Consider the following 15,534-nt stretch of genomic DNA (forward strand, 5'->3'; position numbering starts at 1 on the left):
AGTTGTTTCAGGGAATTGCCGAAGACTGAGAAAGGAGTTCAATTAGTGACCCTCTAGAGGAGAGGGACAAAACAGGTTTCTGTGCCCCCAGTATGTGTACCTACAGATGCAAGGAACCTTGTGCATTCTTTTAACTGCTAAAATGTCAGCAAGTATTACCTTTGCAATATGACTTATCTGTTGTGCTCAGCTTCTAATCTGTGGGTTTTTTGTTGTTTTTGTTTTGCAGGACCCGTCGGGGCACAGCCCCTACTCATGGTGCCCAGACGTCCTGGCTATGGCACCATGGGCAAACCCATTAAACTGCTGGCCAACTGCTTCCAAGTTGAAATCCCAAAGATTGATGTCTACCTCTATGAGGTGGATATCAAACCAGATAAGTGTCCTCGGAGGGTGAACAGGTAAGATGGTGAAATTTGTCTTCTAAGTTATATTGGCATTTTAAAGCAATACTTAAGTAAATGCAGCGTCTATGTAGCCTAAAATATCAGTGCGCACGGAGCAGGCGATGCTTATTTTAATGTACTACGGAGACCTTTTTGCAAATTCTCACAAAGACCTATGTGAGCACAGTGAAGATCTGTGTGATCTGTACAGAGCCCATGTCCGCTCCAAGTGCTCTTCAGTTGGGCTGTGACCAGGTGCTATAAATGGGCCAGCCACTAATAGTGTCACACTGGCTTCCACTGTGGCAGTGCTGCAAGCAAACCAAGTTTCGTCTTGTGGTTAATAATTCTTTCACAGAATCAGCTTTGTATATTTGAAATCATCAGACTTGATTTGAACTCCACCAGCATCCTTTCTTTTATAAAATTATATGGGACCTCATCTTATTTTCAATTCTGCTATTTGTTAGGGTCAATTAAATCCCTTTATAGTCTACTTTATTTCTAGATTACTGGTTATATGGAGAGAATATTTTCATATTCTGGGCCCTTGTTCATTTGGTGACCCAACAAATTGTAGGTATTGAGTGCTTGATTTTTCAGCCTTAGCATATTGCTAGCATAGCTTTTTGCATGTGATATTTGTGTGTTTTATCCTTAACATCATGAAGAAGCTTCTCTGGCTTCCAAAATTCAGGAAGAGTAGTTAGTTGAAAGTGTGACCTGAAAAAGTTACTGTAACTTATGAGGAAGACAGCATTTCACATTTCCTGTCTATCTTTTCTGAATTTGAATAATTTTATAGGAGTGAGACACTACTTGTATTCTTTTTGCATTTTAACAACAGCATTGCTAGTGGCTGGTTCTGGCTAGTGATTTTTTTTGACCACTAGTTGCATACTGCAGCTATGAAGGCTGTATAAATGCCTACATTAAGTATGATTTAAAAGGAAATTAATAAGTTGCCCACGTTGGGATATAATATTCCCATGTGAATCAATATTTAATTAACCATGAATGGTTAATTTCCTAGTGTGTTAAATGGAGAATGCTTGTGAAACTGTAATGATAGGGATCCAAGGAGAATGTAAACTACTTTAAACTGACTCATGGCTTTGTGTGACTGGTTCTTATTTAGTGTCCTTTTTCCATGAAGATAAATGCCATTTCATTAAAATCGGTTAATTAAAAATGCTTTTTCATCTGTTGCATGGATATGCTTTGGGGGAAATACTGGATTAAAATAGGCTAAGGGAAGCTTTAAGTTAAAGCTCCAACAGAGCTTCAGTCTAATAGACTTAGCTGTTCTGAAGTGGTTTCTGGCTAACCTCCTGCCTGAATACTTGGATTTGGAATAAATAGTTCTTTGTTTAGTGGAATTTATTTAAAGTTATTCCTAAATATCTGATGTTTTTCTTTAGTTCACCTGCCTCTTTATTAGCTTTTAGCTGTAGGGAGCCTTTAAAATGTAGAGTCTCTCTCCTGTTTCCCTTTCGCTTTCCTTTGTAGTGATGTTCTTTCCCTTTCTGTTGTATTGTAAAGTGGAAAGCGGAAGGTAAATAATGCTTTGCCTTGAAGCTTGCTGGACACATGAACTCAATAGCAGAGCTTCAGCTGAAAACTTGGTAGGACAGTTTTATGTTTTACAGAACTTCTTGACTTTTTTTTTCCCCCTCCTGCTTCATTCTTAGTCACTAGCTTATTCCCCTGCATTTGTCACAGGTTGTGACAATAGGTTGGCACGGACGGAAATAGTTTCTGTTGCACGTTTAGTAGCCGATGCCTAGCGGTATAAGGTAGCAGCGTACTAGTGTGGGAGGGAGTTTTGGACGAGATGGACTTGTGAAGGAGCGCAATTGAGTACTAACTAGAGATTTCAAAGTGGCTCAAGTATCTTGATGTTCTTTTAGGCAGTGAAAGAACTTGGGTCCTGAGAGCTTTGTGTCATGCTAAAGAACTGCAGAACAGAGTTTTGACACTTTCTCAGAGGCCCAGCTGAGAGGGGAAAGTGACTGCTACTAATTCTGCTTGAAGAGGAAGTCGATATTTATTGTCTTGCTGAAGTACTTCAGGTTAATATTGTCTGGTCAGGAAATGGTTTATTAGTAAGCTTCTGCTTTGGAGAGAAGAATGCCAGTTGTGCATAGCTTAAGAAAATTTGTAGTTTCTATAGAATAAGAAAACTATGATGTAACAAGTAATAAACAGTTGTAGTGCCACTGAGAAGATGAGTATTGCTGCACAGAATCCAAAAACCTGAAGGGATGTTTCAGTCAGAGGTATTGAAAGTCTCCTTGGACCCTGATGTGTCTACTACATGTGTCTAGAAAACCTTTTATGAGATGAAAATACTGTGTGTTTTTTCCAAGTTCAATTTCAGTGCTTATGTCAAGTTACTATATTCTCTTTATTGTCACCAACTCAGTGAAGAAAGAAAAATCTATGATTGCATGCCGACTTGATCAGTTTTTAACTTGATCGTATTGTAAAAGCTTTAGATTTTCAAGGACTTAGTGTTAACTTTTTTTTGTTAAGATACCCCATTTTTCTAACCAAAGGCAGAATTCAAAACTCTTGTTAGTTGAAAAGCAGATCAACATTAGGTACCAAGTAAAATTAATTGTACTGCTTCCATGAACTAGTGTAGCTTTCAACTGTGAATTTGTACGAGTTTTTCATAGTACTAGCTTGTAGTTGATTTCCAAGGTAAGTGTGTATCCTTGCTCTGTATAATAAAGGGTATATAAAAGCCTCAGTCACTTCTGGGGCTTTCTGAAATTTTCAGTTAAAATATTTTCCAGTACTTGAACGTTTGCATTGATTATGATTTTATTCTTTAGTGTGTTTATCTGGTGGTTTAGTTGAAGTATGTGAAGCACCTTTTTGGAATATCAGCGGGTGTTCTGTAATTCACTTCAGTAATATGTAATATGTTTGTTGAAACTACTTCAGGAAAACATAGGGTATGTGGGAGCCAATTCCAGTATGATACTTGTTTGAAAACATCTTCAATCTAAATATCAACTTTTCTAGGGAGGTGGTGGATTCAATGGTGCAGCATTTTAAAGTGACAATATTTGGGGACCGTAGACCAGTTTATGATGGGAAAAGAAGCCTTTATACAGCCAATCCACTTCCTGTGGCCACTACTGGGGTAAGAGAATTGGAAAAAAAAAAAGGTATTTGTGACAACTTCTTAGAAAGAAGTAGAGACAAGCCTAATGTCTAATATTGCTGAATTCAGAAAAAACAAAAATATCTTAAGGTATCTGTACTGAAATAAAGTCTTCCTAATGTATTTTTTGTATGTATGTATATGAGCATGTAATAGTTGCGTTTTGAACCTCCACTGGAAGTACTTGGTAGACTCTTTCCACAGTAAGATCTATTAAATACTCAATTTTACAGATTGTAATACATTATCTTACTTTGAAATACTATTAAGAAATTAAACTACAGTTTCTCAAAATTTTTTTGTATGTATGATCAAGAATTCTGTGTATTAGCACCTGAGCATACAGAATTTATTCTATGTCAAGGGTATGTGGTCCATATTTTTAGTAATAACAGCACATAAGCAGTCAGACTTAAGAGCCAGGCTACGAGTTTTGTCCAGAAGTTATCAGTAATTTATTTGTATAGGTATCTAAGAGATTAGTAGTGAGTTTTGAGGTACTGGGGCATGTTACTTCCAATTTCCTGCACTTACTCTTTTAAGTTAAAGTCAAATTTCCTTGAAACCATATTTTCAAAGTACTATTTTGACAAAGTTTTTTTAAATAGGCCTTTTTCTGTAAATGGTAAAGACTTCTGGAGTGGAGGGGCTTAAGTAGTCTAAGCATGCTTGTAGCTTCAAAACAGGCTTCAAAAAATGTAGTGACTTGAAAACACATTTTGTCCCCTCCTTCTCTCTTGTTCAGGGCAGGAAAATTGTGTTGTATTGTCATGAATAGCAGTGCTGACAAAGTGAACCATGAAAATACTGTTCGGAAAGCAGGTATCTTGATCTTTGCTGTTGGGCTGAACCTAAGAGCTGATGTCGTTTTCACACTATACAGGCTTCTCCTTTTCCAGCTTTCCAGTTCAATAAATGCAAAAAATGGTTGTTCTCCGATACCCCTCTGATTTCAGGTGTTAGACAGGTGGGACAAAGATAGGGCAGCAGACTCAAAGACTAAATGGCCATTTTCTTTTTCTCTCTTCCCACCCCCAATAGGTGGATTTGGATGTGACTTTACCAGGAGAAGGAGGAAAAGATCGTCCCTTCAAAGTGTCCATAAAATTTGTTTCTCGGGTGAGCTGGCACTTGCTGCATGAAGTTTTGACAGGAAGAACCTTGCCTGAGCCTCTGGAACTAGACAAACCAATCAGCACTAACCCCGTTCATGCTGTCGATGTGGTGCTACGACACCTACCCTCCATGAAGTAGGTTCACTGTCTTCCTGCAGTCTGTCTTTACCTGAAGTATCCCCATTGGGAGACCTTCATTCCTATTTCTTCACACGTGAAAATAAAATGAATGGAGCATTACCCTTTTACAGCACATCTGATAGCTGAACTGGGGAGATTGAAGCTAATTACATAGACGTGTGTATTTTTGCAGGCTTTTGAATTCCAGAGCAGGTGGTTTTTTTGTTTTGTTTTGGTTTTTTGGTTTTTTGTTTTGAAAAGCTCAAGAGACAGGAGGCACTTACAGTATGTCTTAATTGAAATAACTGAAGGGTTGCAGGATGCTCTAGCACTGCTCTGGTGTTTTCTGCTTAAGTTGAGCCAAATATCATGCGTTTGGTGACCCTACCTAAAAGCATTATCTTTTTAATTCATTGATAGACCTGAAACACAGAAGATCAAGCTAATTGTGCTTAATTTGCTCAATGCGAATTACTCTTAGTTTGATTACTGGCTTGATACATTCAGATAGATTTGTACCAGTTTCTCATTGAGTGTAACTGACTCTCAAAAAAAGACTTATGATTCTGTGGTAGCCAGAGTTCCCCAGCTACCCCAGATCTCAAAGAAACATGAAAGATAACCTCTGTACTGATGTCTGTCCTTTCTAAATGTAAGTAAGCATGGAGGCTGGTGAACAGCTGTTTCCTAGCTTGGAGAGAGATTAATTAGTTTCTCTAGTTCTTTGTTTCCACCACAATAAATACACTGTAGACTGTTAGAGAAAAGTAATCAGATGTCCCCTAGTAAAACAAGCAAAATGATATTTGAGGGTCAGTCCAGTAATATACAACATTTGTACAGAATCTGTGCTGTGACAGAGATTATACTTTATTGAAGTGAAAGATCAGAAAAGGTAAGTTTATCTCTTAATTTGTCAAAACTGAAAGTGATTTTTGAGTTACAAAAATTAGTAAATGTTTTATCTAAATTTAAAAACACTGCAGTGGGAACACCAGCATTCAGAATGGGTTGTTTAAGCTTCTAGATGCACAGATTTCTGATGCACGAAATCACAAAAAAGAATAATGCTCTGTGTTTGATCCTTATTACAGAATTTTATGTTTGGAAAGCAAGAGCATAAATGTGGTCACCTTTTTTAATAGGTATACCCCGGTGGGCCGCTCCTTTTTCTCAGCTCCAGAAGGCTATGATCACCCCTTGGGAGGTGGTAGGGAGGTTTGGTTTGGATTCCATCAGTCTGTTCGGCCTGCCATGTGGAAAATGATGCTCAATATTGATGGTGAGTTGGAATTTAGGGCTAAGAAGGAAGATAACAGACGTGCCTCTGAGAATAAAAATGACTTTACCGTTCAGTCAGTTTATTGTCATGTGCTTGAGTTTGTGATACGTTTCGATGTGGTATTAACTTGTGTTGCCTTTTGAACAGAGGGATTTAATTACTGGAAGCCATCCCCTACACTGATTTCTCAATTTATATTGTCAAGATAGAGTTATGATTTGAGGTATTGCGGTATAAATTCTAACAGAATAAGAAAACTTCCAAACTTTAGTTGTTGTTTGTGTAAGAGATTTGCAAAAGACTTATTTTTCACCAGAAGAATACTTGAATCTCATTGCTCAGTTTGAAGATATAGTATATCCTTATAAAGCACAACATTAACTGTAAAGTCAACCTTCTGTGTCAGCTGTAACGACAAAAGGAGAGTGAGACTGTAATAATGAAGTATGCATACTTCGGCTTCCTGTTCAGCCAGGTCAGACCATACCTCTGTGGCAAAGGTGACCTAGACATCCTAAGTTTTTTTTGTTTGGATTCGTCATCAAGTCAGTGATGGGCAGAAGTACAGCTGCCTTATTAAAACAAACAACCTCCCACTATATATGAAGGAAAAGCATAGCATAGCATAATTACCTACCTTATTTCTGTATTGGTACATCCACAGTAGTGTCGATAAACTGCTTAAGAGATTTCTCTGTACAGCTGTTGGTTACTGAAATAGCTCCACAATAGATGTTGCTTGTTACTTTCATGTAAACTCTGTAAAATATATCACAAATATTTGTATAAATAGAGTTAACTGAGACTGACTTTCCCATGCAAAGTCAGACCTGCTTTGTAGCACCTATTGAAGTCCCAGATGAATGCATTTGGGATTAGCTAGTGCATGTGTCGGGCTCCGTGTTAGTAGGAAGTTCTGTAAGTGCTCACCTGAGCCTATTTAGTAGTTAAAACCCATATTGAAAAATGTCAGCGTTTCAAAGAGATACGAGTGAGATTCTCTAATTTGCATTCTGTACTTGCTGTGTATTTGAAATGCTTTATAAATCCAGCTGAAATAGCCTGCCTTTTTCACTATGCTAAGCGCTCTTTGAGTCAGGTTGTGTGTAGGGTCTGCCTTAAAGTATAATAGAAGTGCCGCAGATAATACTGCGTTTTCACAGTGAAAATGTGCAAGTTTGGTGTTCTGGTAGGTTGAAATCCTGGATAGTGATACCCATTTGATTTCAAATGGGTTTGTTCTTTGTAAAATTACCTTTCAAACAGAAACTGTGATGTAGTCACTGTTTGAAAAATGAATGTAAAAAAATCTTACTTGTCAAGGAATTAACTAATATTGCTATCAGTATGCTAGATAATGATAACTGCTCTTCGAGTAAGGTAGGAGTGTTAATTTACAGTCATTTATGAGGTATTGCACTATTACTTTCTGTAATGCAAGTTTTTCTTATTGGTTTTAAGAACATAGTTGTTGTTCTTGTAGTAGAAATTTTTCATTCCTTTGAGTGGATGAGAAACTTGAGAATTTTTTTGTCTTTAAACTGCGGTTCATAGGATGATCAGTTTTTTTATTTTGGCTTGAGGCTGTAAAGATTACATTCAGATCACATAATTTGATTTTGTTTTGATTGCTTAACACATGCAAGGTTCTCTGCAAAATCTGTTTCCCTCTGTATCGTTTTTGTTGCCCTGGGAGACAAACCGCACATTGCCAGTCATTGGAGGTGTAAGCTATTTGTGTTCATTCAGTAGTCGACATCCGGAGGTGTTGGCCAGAGTGCGTCATGTGAAGTTGGCAGCCTGCTAGAGTGACGCGTATCTGAGGAATGTTTTCTTGCATTAGTATAGGGATGTGGTGATTTTTGGTATGTGAGATCTGGAAAACTCATAAAATGCTTGTCAACTATTTCATAATCGTTTTTGTTGCTATTTAAAGTTTTAAGTGTATGGAGTAGTTTGCTTACACTAGAGCTATGGCTGGCCTCACCTCACGTTTCTTGCTAAAAGTGTTGTTTCAGTTGATTACAACTTTGGTCCAAGCAGACTGTTTAGGGCCTTAATTCCATGGGATGAATCAACTGTCCTGTTTAGAAACAGTATATTGTCACTTCATATGATTGTATCAGTAATATGCAGGAAGGGCAAAAGATGTTTTGGTAGTTGAAGGTTTGCGCTAAACACCACGCTCTAACATAGTCTGTGTGTAACTGAAATAGCGCTCATGTGTCTAGCCAAATATTGTTTCAGTAATCGTATCATTGACTGACAGTGGTGTTGCATATTTAATATCCTTACCTTTTCATATTTAAAAACAATTCAATAAAGGTATATTTCTTAATACAGTCTTTGCTTGTAGCTCAAACTGAGTTGAAAGAGTATGTCTGTTTAGGACATTACAGCTCTCTAGAAAAAGTGCTCTTTGTGGAAGCACCCTTTCAAAACCCTGAAATGCAAAGTAGTTGCAGGATGACTGTGCTAGAGACTGATGTGTGTACACATCACTGTGGGCCTTATGCTGGCTTTTGTACACTTGGTTGTTGCAAAAATCTGTTTTGAAAAATTAAGTGCTGCAGAACATTTGCTTGGGGGCTACTTTGAATTTTAAAAACCATGCATTTACCTGCTGCTTCACCGCATTGATTTGGATTATTTTAATGTTTTTCTCTGTAGTTTCTGCAACTGCCTTCTACAAAGCACAACCTGTAATTCAATTTATGTGTGAAGTTCTTGACATTCATAATATTGATGAACAACCAAGACCTCTGACTGATTCTCATCGGGTAAAATTCACCAAAGAGATAAAGGGTGAGTAAAATGTATCTGTTTTGTCCCAAGCAATGCATTCAAGCTGGTTCTAAGGGATATGTCTTAATTGGAAACCTCCCAGTTAGCGTGCATTAAAAGGGCCATAGAACTGCCAGGAGAATTGCAGTATATGCTGTTTGTAGTTAGAGGCTTGAATGAAACAACGTGGCGCTACAGAAACTAAAAATGAAAAATGAGGTATGTTCCCTTTGGCTTAAAGAGGAAGAGAGCATGCGTGTTGTTTATTGCCTGGTTAGAGGTAAGCAGCTGTTGCCTTGCTGGATGGCTAACTTCTTATAAGGCCATGTCACTGAAGCAGCAGTGGTACTGTGGTGTAGGTCTCCTGCTGTTTAAATACTGAGACAAAATGAGCATTGGTTTCAAAGCTAGCATCATTGATTCTTTGAAAGTATGCTATTGCAGTGACTTCCAATAACTGATTGCCTTGTGGAAAAACAAGTACTACTTGCTGACTTGCAGCTGCAGGCCAAATTCCATTCCAAAGAAATTGCATAAGCTGCTGATTTGAGTGGTTTCACTCCATATATGCTATTTTGCTTTGTGTTTTCCCACATCCTTTCATTCCAGTGTAATTTACAGAGAAAGAAGCCTTGAAAGAGAACTCTCAACTTTGTTCTGAAACGGTTGTGTTACTTGGTGCAAGATTAGAGTCTATTCAACTTGTCTTGTGGCCAAGAAGGCCAATGGCATCCTGGGCTGCATTAGGCAGAGCGTTGCCAGCAGGTCGAGGGAGGTGATCCTGCCCCTCTCCTCAGCCCTGGGGAGGCCACATCTGGAGTGCTGTGTCCAGTTCTGGGCTCCACAAGAGCCCAGAAGAGAGACATGGCACTACTGGAGAGAGTCCAGTGGAGGACTACAAAGATGATGAGGGGGCTGCAGCATTTCTCCTATGAGGAAAGGCTGAGAGAGCTGGGCCTGTTCAGCCTGGAGAAGAGAAGACTGAGAGAGGATCTCATCAATGTATACAAATATCTAAAGGGGAGGTGCCAAGAGGATGGGGCCAGACGCTTCTTAGTGGTTCCCAGTGACAGGACAAGAGGCAACAGGCACAAACTGAAGCACAGGAAGTTCCATCTGAAGATGAGGAAAAACTTCTTGACTGTGAGGGTGACAGAGCACTGGCACAGGTTGCCCAGAGAGGTAGTGGAGTCTCCTTCCCTGGAGATAGTCAAAACCCACCTGGACGCAATCTTGTGCAATGTGCTCTGGGTGACCCTGCTTGAGCAGGGGAGGTTGGACTAGATGATCTCCAGAGATTCTTTCCAACCTCAACCGTTCTGTGATTCTGTGAACTATTACCAGCAAAAAATAAATCTAAACTGTACTCAAAAATTGTGTATTCATGGAATAGTCATTAAAAAAACCTTTAATGAATTCCTTTGTCATAGTCCTTGCATGCCTCCTTTTTACCTTTATCTGTTTGACTTTATTCTGGAAGACAGATAAGTGGAAAGTGAAAAGCTGTCTCTTCTTGATCTCAGATGCCTCAGATACTTTGTGTTACCATAGTTAGAAAATACTGAAAGGTTACCTTTGCTATCAGTATTTATTCATATTGTTGTGATATGCAGCTGTTCCAGCCAGGATATGGTGATCATGTATAGTGGAACAAATCCTGCATTAAAGAATTTCCAGTCTCTGGGAGCAGCTCTGTGGGAGGGAAGTGCCTTCTGTAGTGTCACAGCAGATTAATGACAAATGGATTCCAGATATCTGTGTATCGAGTACCCTTTTCTGTTTGTCCACAGTGTTTCATGGTTCGTTTTGGGTGTTTTATCTGAATGCTATTACAGGCCAGTGGTAGTTTATTTTTGATTATGCCATCCTCTGAGTAATGTTAATGATGGAATCAATGAAATAACAGTTAAAGCTTCTTTGGGAGGCCTATGCCCCTAGTAAATTAATCGTGGTCCATCTGCTGTCTGGTACCCAAGGACCTGACTTGATGTGGGGTATTCAGTCTGTGGTCTACAATCCAAATGAGCCTCAACAGGCCGAGTCGTCCAGTTGCTTTCCCAAAAGCTTTTAGTGGTGGACTGTAGGTTGAATTATTGGGGTAGCAATGCTCTGCTTTCAACTGCTTTTTCTTTTCATGGGACTAGCAAAAGGCATACTGATGTGCCCACGCTTTGCAGCACTTGTGTTGTAAGCTCAGTACTTCTGGCAGATGTTGAATCTACTCTGCATGTACAGTACAGATAATCAGTGCATGCACAATTAATAGAAAAAGCCACTGAACAGTTACTGGAGCTGCCATTACGACCGTCATTATTACGGTGGATACACAGTAATGTCTGTGGCATGTAGCCTGACAGGGTGGGCTGGGTGCTTTTGGACTAGATCTTCAGCTGCTCAGAACATAAAGAAATTAAACTCGGTCAGTGAAAGTAAAGAAAATAAAGGCTGAATGTGCCTCTAATACTAAGGGGGGGGGGAAAGGAAAATAAGGTAGAAATCTACTTTTGTCCTTTCAATATTAATGGCACTGGAGCTGCTCGATGTAAGAGGAATACAGCATTGTGAATGAGAACAAAAGACTATGTTGAAAGCAGCCCTCAGTGTATCTGGGATTAGTGGCATGCCTGTTAAATGAAACTGCTATGAGAAATTTAGATGGCATTGAACTTTAAAATATTCTATATTAGGATTTAGTTTTGAAGAAAATACCTGATCAGTCAGAAATCAAATTATAATGAAAGCAAAATGTTTAGAGAATAGTAATTTCTAGTACTGTGCTGTTTGAGCTGTGATCCTCAAAGCTGCTTGATTAGAACATATTCTAAGCAACCTGTGTCTCCTGTGCAGAAGTCTGTGTAGCTATGACATCAGGTTTTTTTGGTGCTTTCATGCAGGTCTAAAGGTAGAAGTGACTCATTGTGGAACAATGAGACGGAAATACCGTGTTTGTAACGTAACAAGAAGGCCTGCAAGTCATCAAACGTAAGATGCTATTTGTCAGCGCATAAAGTGTGCAATAGCTTAGCACTGAATGTGTAGCAGAACCTAATATTCTACTCATTTTGAGAATGTTGATGCTTGCCAACTAAGCTTTCAGTACGTGTGATTAAAACATATGTCTTTTCAGCTTCCCTTTACAGTTAGAAAACGGCCAGACTGTGGAGAGAACAGTAGCACAGTATTTCAGAGAGAAATACAACCTCCAGCTGAAATATCCTCATCTTCCTTGCCTACAAGTGGGACAAGAACAGAAACACACCTACCTGCCTTTAGAAGTAATGAGCTTATTCTGATAAATCATCATGTTATTGGTAGGCTGTATCTTTTTGCAGAATGCTAACAAGTAGTACACCTTGCAATACAAGTGGTTTTGAACGTTTACATGTTCTTTGCTTGTTTGTTAATTGTTATATCTCACTAAAGATAGTCTATCTGCATTTAAAACATGCTTTAAAGTGTAGTACTTGGTGGGGGGGAAGCATACCGTTGCTTAAACCCACTGGAGGTGTTTTTTGTAGTGATAGCACAATATTGTATATGTACAGTCTATTTGGATCTGTTTCTAAATACTTCTATTGTGTATGACATTTCTAATTTTCCTTTAAAGGTATGTAACATTGTAGCTGGCCAACGATGTATCAAGAAGCTAACAGACAATCAGACATCAACTATGATAAAGGCAACAGCAAGATCTGCTCCAGATAGGCAAGAGGAAATAAGCAGATTGGTTAGTTCTTTAATTTCAGACTGAATGTGGTAATCGTCACTAAATGATGCTGGACTAGACAAGATTCATGTCTTGACCCCAGCCTGACAGTGCTTTTACTGGACCTTGGCTACTGCTTTATTTGCAAGAAATACCTCAAGTTGCTCTGCTCAAGCCTCCTGTGGGCTTCCTTAATTAATATCCTCCAATCGGACGTTCAGGCTAACCTTTTTGTTGTAGAAACTTTATATATGATCAACAGCATCTTTTCATTCCTTCCTTCTAATCCTTGACTTAATAGATTTTTAACTACTTTCTTTTTGGATGGGATTTATTTAAAAGTAGTAGTAGTAGTGCAAGTCCAGCATTTAGGAATAGATTTGTGCGTTCGATCTTTGCAATGACTTCCAAGTAGTTTATGAAATTACTCAGAACTAATAGTTGAGTGTTCTGTAATACCCAGAAAACATGAATGTGCAATATTCTTTCTACAGTAATTAAAGCAGTTAAATTTGTACCATTTTGGGAGTTTTTGTCTCTAATGGAGAGTGCTTTTTGATCTATGCTGGGAATAAACAACATGTTCTTGAATGAGTGTACAAGTGAACATTTTCAGGTATAAGCTAACCTACTTCAGTGCATTTTGATTAATCTTTCTTTTAAAAGATAATAACATTCCGTATTATATCTGAAGGGGGGTTAAAGAATGGAAATCAAAACAGATTGTTCTTCTGTCTTCTAGCTACAGAATGAGTTGACTAGTCTTGTTCAAATCTGCATTACTGCACATGCTAAAGCTGTTTGGCAGAATACTTTCTTATAACCGAAAAGGGTTTTTTTAAGAAAAATCAATCATATTTGAGTAAGTGAGGGAACAAAAAATTTTTCTTATCCAATATATCTCATGGTATAGTGTTTTTTTTGTTTTGTTTTGTTTTTTTTTTTGCTCCTGATAGGTTAATGGTGTTGATTACTTGTATATGAGCCTCTCTTAATGGAAAGGAGAGTCTTTGGAGAACAATTCTGCAGCATTCCTTTTAAGCTTATACATGAATTATAATCAGACACTTCTGTAATATGGAAAAACTCTTCTTCCTTTAGGTAAGAAGTGCAAATTATGATGCAGATCCATTTGTTCAAGAGTTCCAGTTCAAAGTCCGGGATGAGATGGCCCATGTGACAGGGCGTGTGCTCCCAGCTCCAATGTTGCAGTATGGAGGACGGGTGAGAATATTTTTGTTTTGCTTTTAGTTTTTCTTTCTGTGTTTTGATTTTGAAGGAGGATTCTCACTAACTTGAATATTTTAGCCAGTGCTACTGTCTTTTGTAGTACAGAGTCAGAGTTTGAGCGGTAAGCTTTGTGTTATCCTGAAATTGTAAATAGCATAGACTTTTACTTTTTGAATCATTGAATATCAGTGTTTCCTTTATTTCCACAGAATCGAACAGTGGCAACCCCAAGCCATGGAGTATGGGACATGCGAGGGAAGCAGTTTCACACTGGTGTTGAGATCAAAATGTGGGCCATAGCTTGTTTTGCAACGCAGAGACAATGCAGAGAAGAAATACTGAAGTAAGGCATGTCATAGTTCAGGCTTTGGACTGTTCTCTTAATGAAGCCATCTTAATGAAATCTTGAACATAGGAGTTCATAATGAACATTTTACCTGGCTTTAACCTTCTACGATGCTAAAGAGAATCCAAGCTGCTTTGCTTCCTTGCTGAACATTACAGTAAAAAACTGCTTGGACGCATTGTGGTGTTTTAGTCCTGCGATGTTGCTGCTTTCCCACTAGTTACTTCTAGCATCTTTGCGTGGAGAACTAAAGGCCTCTAAACTTGTTTATGTGTGTGTTTTTTGTTTTTTTACTTTTTTAATTCTAGTTTATGATGTTTCAAGGCTATATACCCTCCACATAATGAATGCTTTAAAAAAGTTACTTTAAAGGCTGCTTGGAACCCTGTTCCTCATTTGAGAGACTGTTCTTCTGTCCCCATCTTCTTTGAATGTTGTGTGGTACTGCTACTATAAAAGTTCAATAAACTTCTTATCCTTAGGGGTTTTACAGACCAGCTGCGGAAGATCTCCAAGGATGCAGGGATGCCAATCCAAGGCCAGCCTTGTTTCTGTAAATATGCCCAAGGTGCTGACAGTGTGGAGCCCATGTTTCGGCACCTCAAGAACACCTATTCAGGTCTTCAACTTATCATTGTAATCCTGCCAGGGAAAACGCCAGTATATGGTAAGGGAACAGCTGTGGCTGTACCTTTTCTCTCCGGTGTTGTTGTGAGGCATTTGCTGCTCAGCAAGTGTTAGAAAATTCTTCATGATCATTCTTTAGGCATTAGAAAACCACTTTTGCCAGAAGTTACAGTGAATGGGAAGTAGGTCTGAGTGGGCAGCTAAATTGAAAATTAATAAGACAGGATGTATATTTGAAATATTTTGACTTCAGCTAAGATCAAAACAAAATACAGCTATAATTTCAAATGGACTTAAATTTTATCTTAATGCTTGCTTCTCAGCGGAGGTGAAGCGTGTGGGAGATACGTTGTTGGGAATGGCCACGCAGTGTGTTCAAGTCAAAAACGTTATCAAAACATCTCCACAGACCCTGTCAAATCTGTGCCTGAAGATTAATGTTAAACTAGGAGGAATCAACAATATTCTTGTACCTCATCAACGGTAAGAATCTTTATGGAGATTGATTTAGGTTTTGTCTTAATAGATGTGGTTAAGTTTGATATGTAGCAGAGTTTAAAGCTGGCCAGGGTTTTAAGTTCAAACTATCCTTCTGAGTATGGTATATGAGACTTGAAAAGCATTAAAAGTTTTTCTGGCATGGCTCTGAGTGGCTGTGGCCTGTGAGTTAGGTCTCAAGCCAAGGGTCTTACCAAATGTTTGGTTAATATCAAAAATTTGAACAGAAGCTGCAGTTCTACAGACATTGAAAGTGTTAATGTGT

General features: G+C 38.5%; 1 protein-coding gene across 5 annotated transcripts in view; it reads left to right on the plus strand.

Annotated features, from left to right (window-relative positions):
* AGO3 (argonaute RISC catalytic component 3) overlaps nucleotides 1-15,534 on the plus strand; it is a 44,983-nt gene that overhangs the window by 15,893 nt on the left and 13,556 nt on the right. For 4 of the 5 annotated variants that reach the window (XR_011135947.1, XR_011135948.1, XM_068917069.1 and 1 more), the window contains exons 2-13: nucleotides 230-401; nucleotides 3,420-3,540; nucleotides 4,603-4,811; nucleotides 5,942-6,078; nucleotides 8,749-8,883; nucleotides 11,757-11,844; nucleotides 11,990-12,137; nucleotides 12,470-12,589; nucleotides 13,670-13,792; nucleotides 14,008-14,141; nucleotides 14,627-14,811; nucleotides 15,095-15,254. Coding sequence is in view for 3 of the 5 variants with exons in the window: in XM_068917069.1 (XP_068773170.1) it covers nucleotides 230-401; nucleotides 3,420-3,540; nucleotides 4,603-4,811; nucleotides 5,942-6,078; nucleotides 8,749-8,883; nucleotides 11,757-11,844; nucleotides 11,990-12,137; nucleotides 12,470-12,589; nucleotides 13,670-13,792; nucleotides 14,008-14,141; nucleotides 14,627-14,811; nucleotides 15,095-15,254 (1,732 nt within the window). In the remaining 2 variants the exon portion in view is untranslated. Of the gene's footprint in view, nucleotides 1-229; nucleotides 402-3,419; nucleotides 3,541-4,225; nucleotides 4,384-4,602; nucleotides 4,812-5,941; nucleotides 6,079-8,748; nucleotides 8,884-11,756; nucleotides 11,845-11,989; nucleotides 12,138-12,469; nucleotides 12,590-13,669; nucleotides 13,793-14,007; nucleotides 14,142-14,626; nucleotides 14,812-15,094; nucleotides 15,255-15,534 lie in introns of those variants that run through there. The other variant, XM_009685837.2, reaches the window with a different exon arrangement.

The sequence above is a fragment of the Struthio camelus genome, chromosome 23 (assembly GCF_040807025.1).
Source record: "Struthio camelus isolate bStrCam1 chromosome 23, bStrCam1.hap1, whole genome shotgun sequence".
Classification (NCBI taxonomy): domain Eukaryota; kingdom Metazoa; phylum Chordata; class Aves; order Struthioniformes; family Struthionidae; genus Struthio; species Struthio camelus.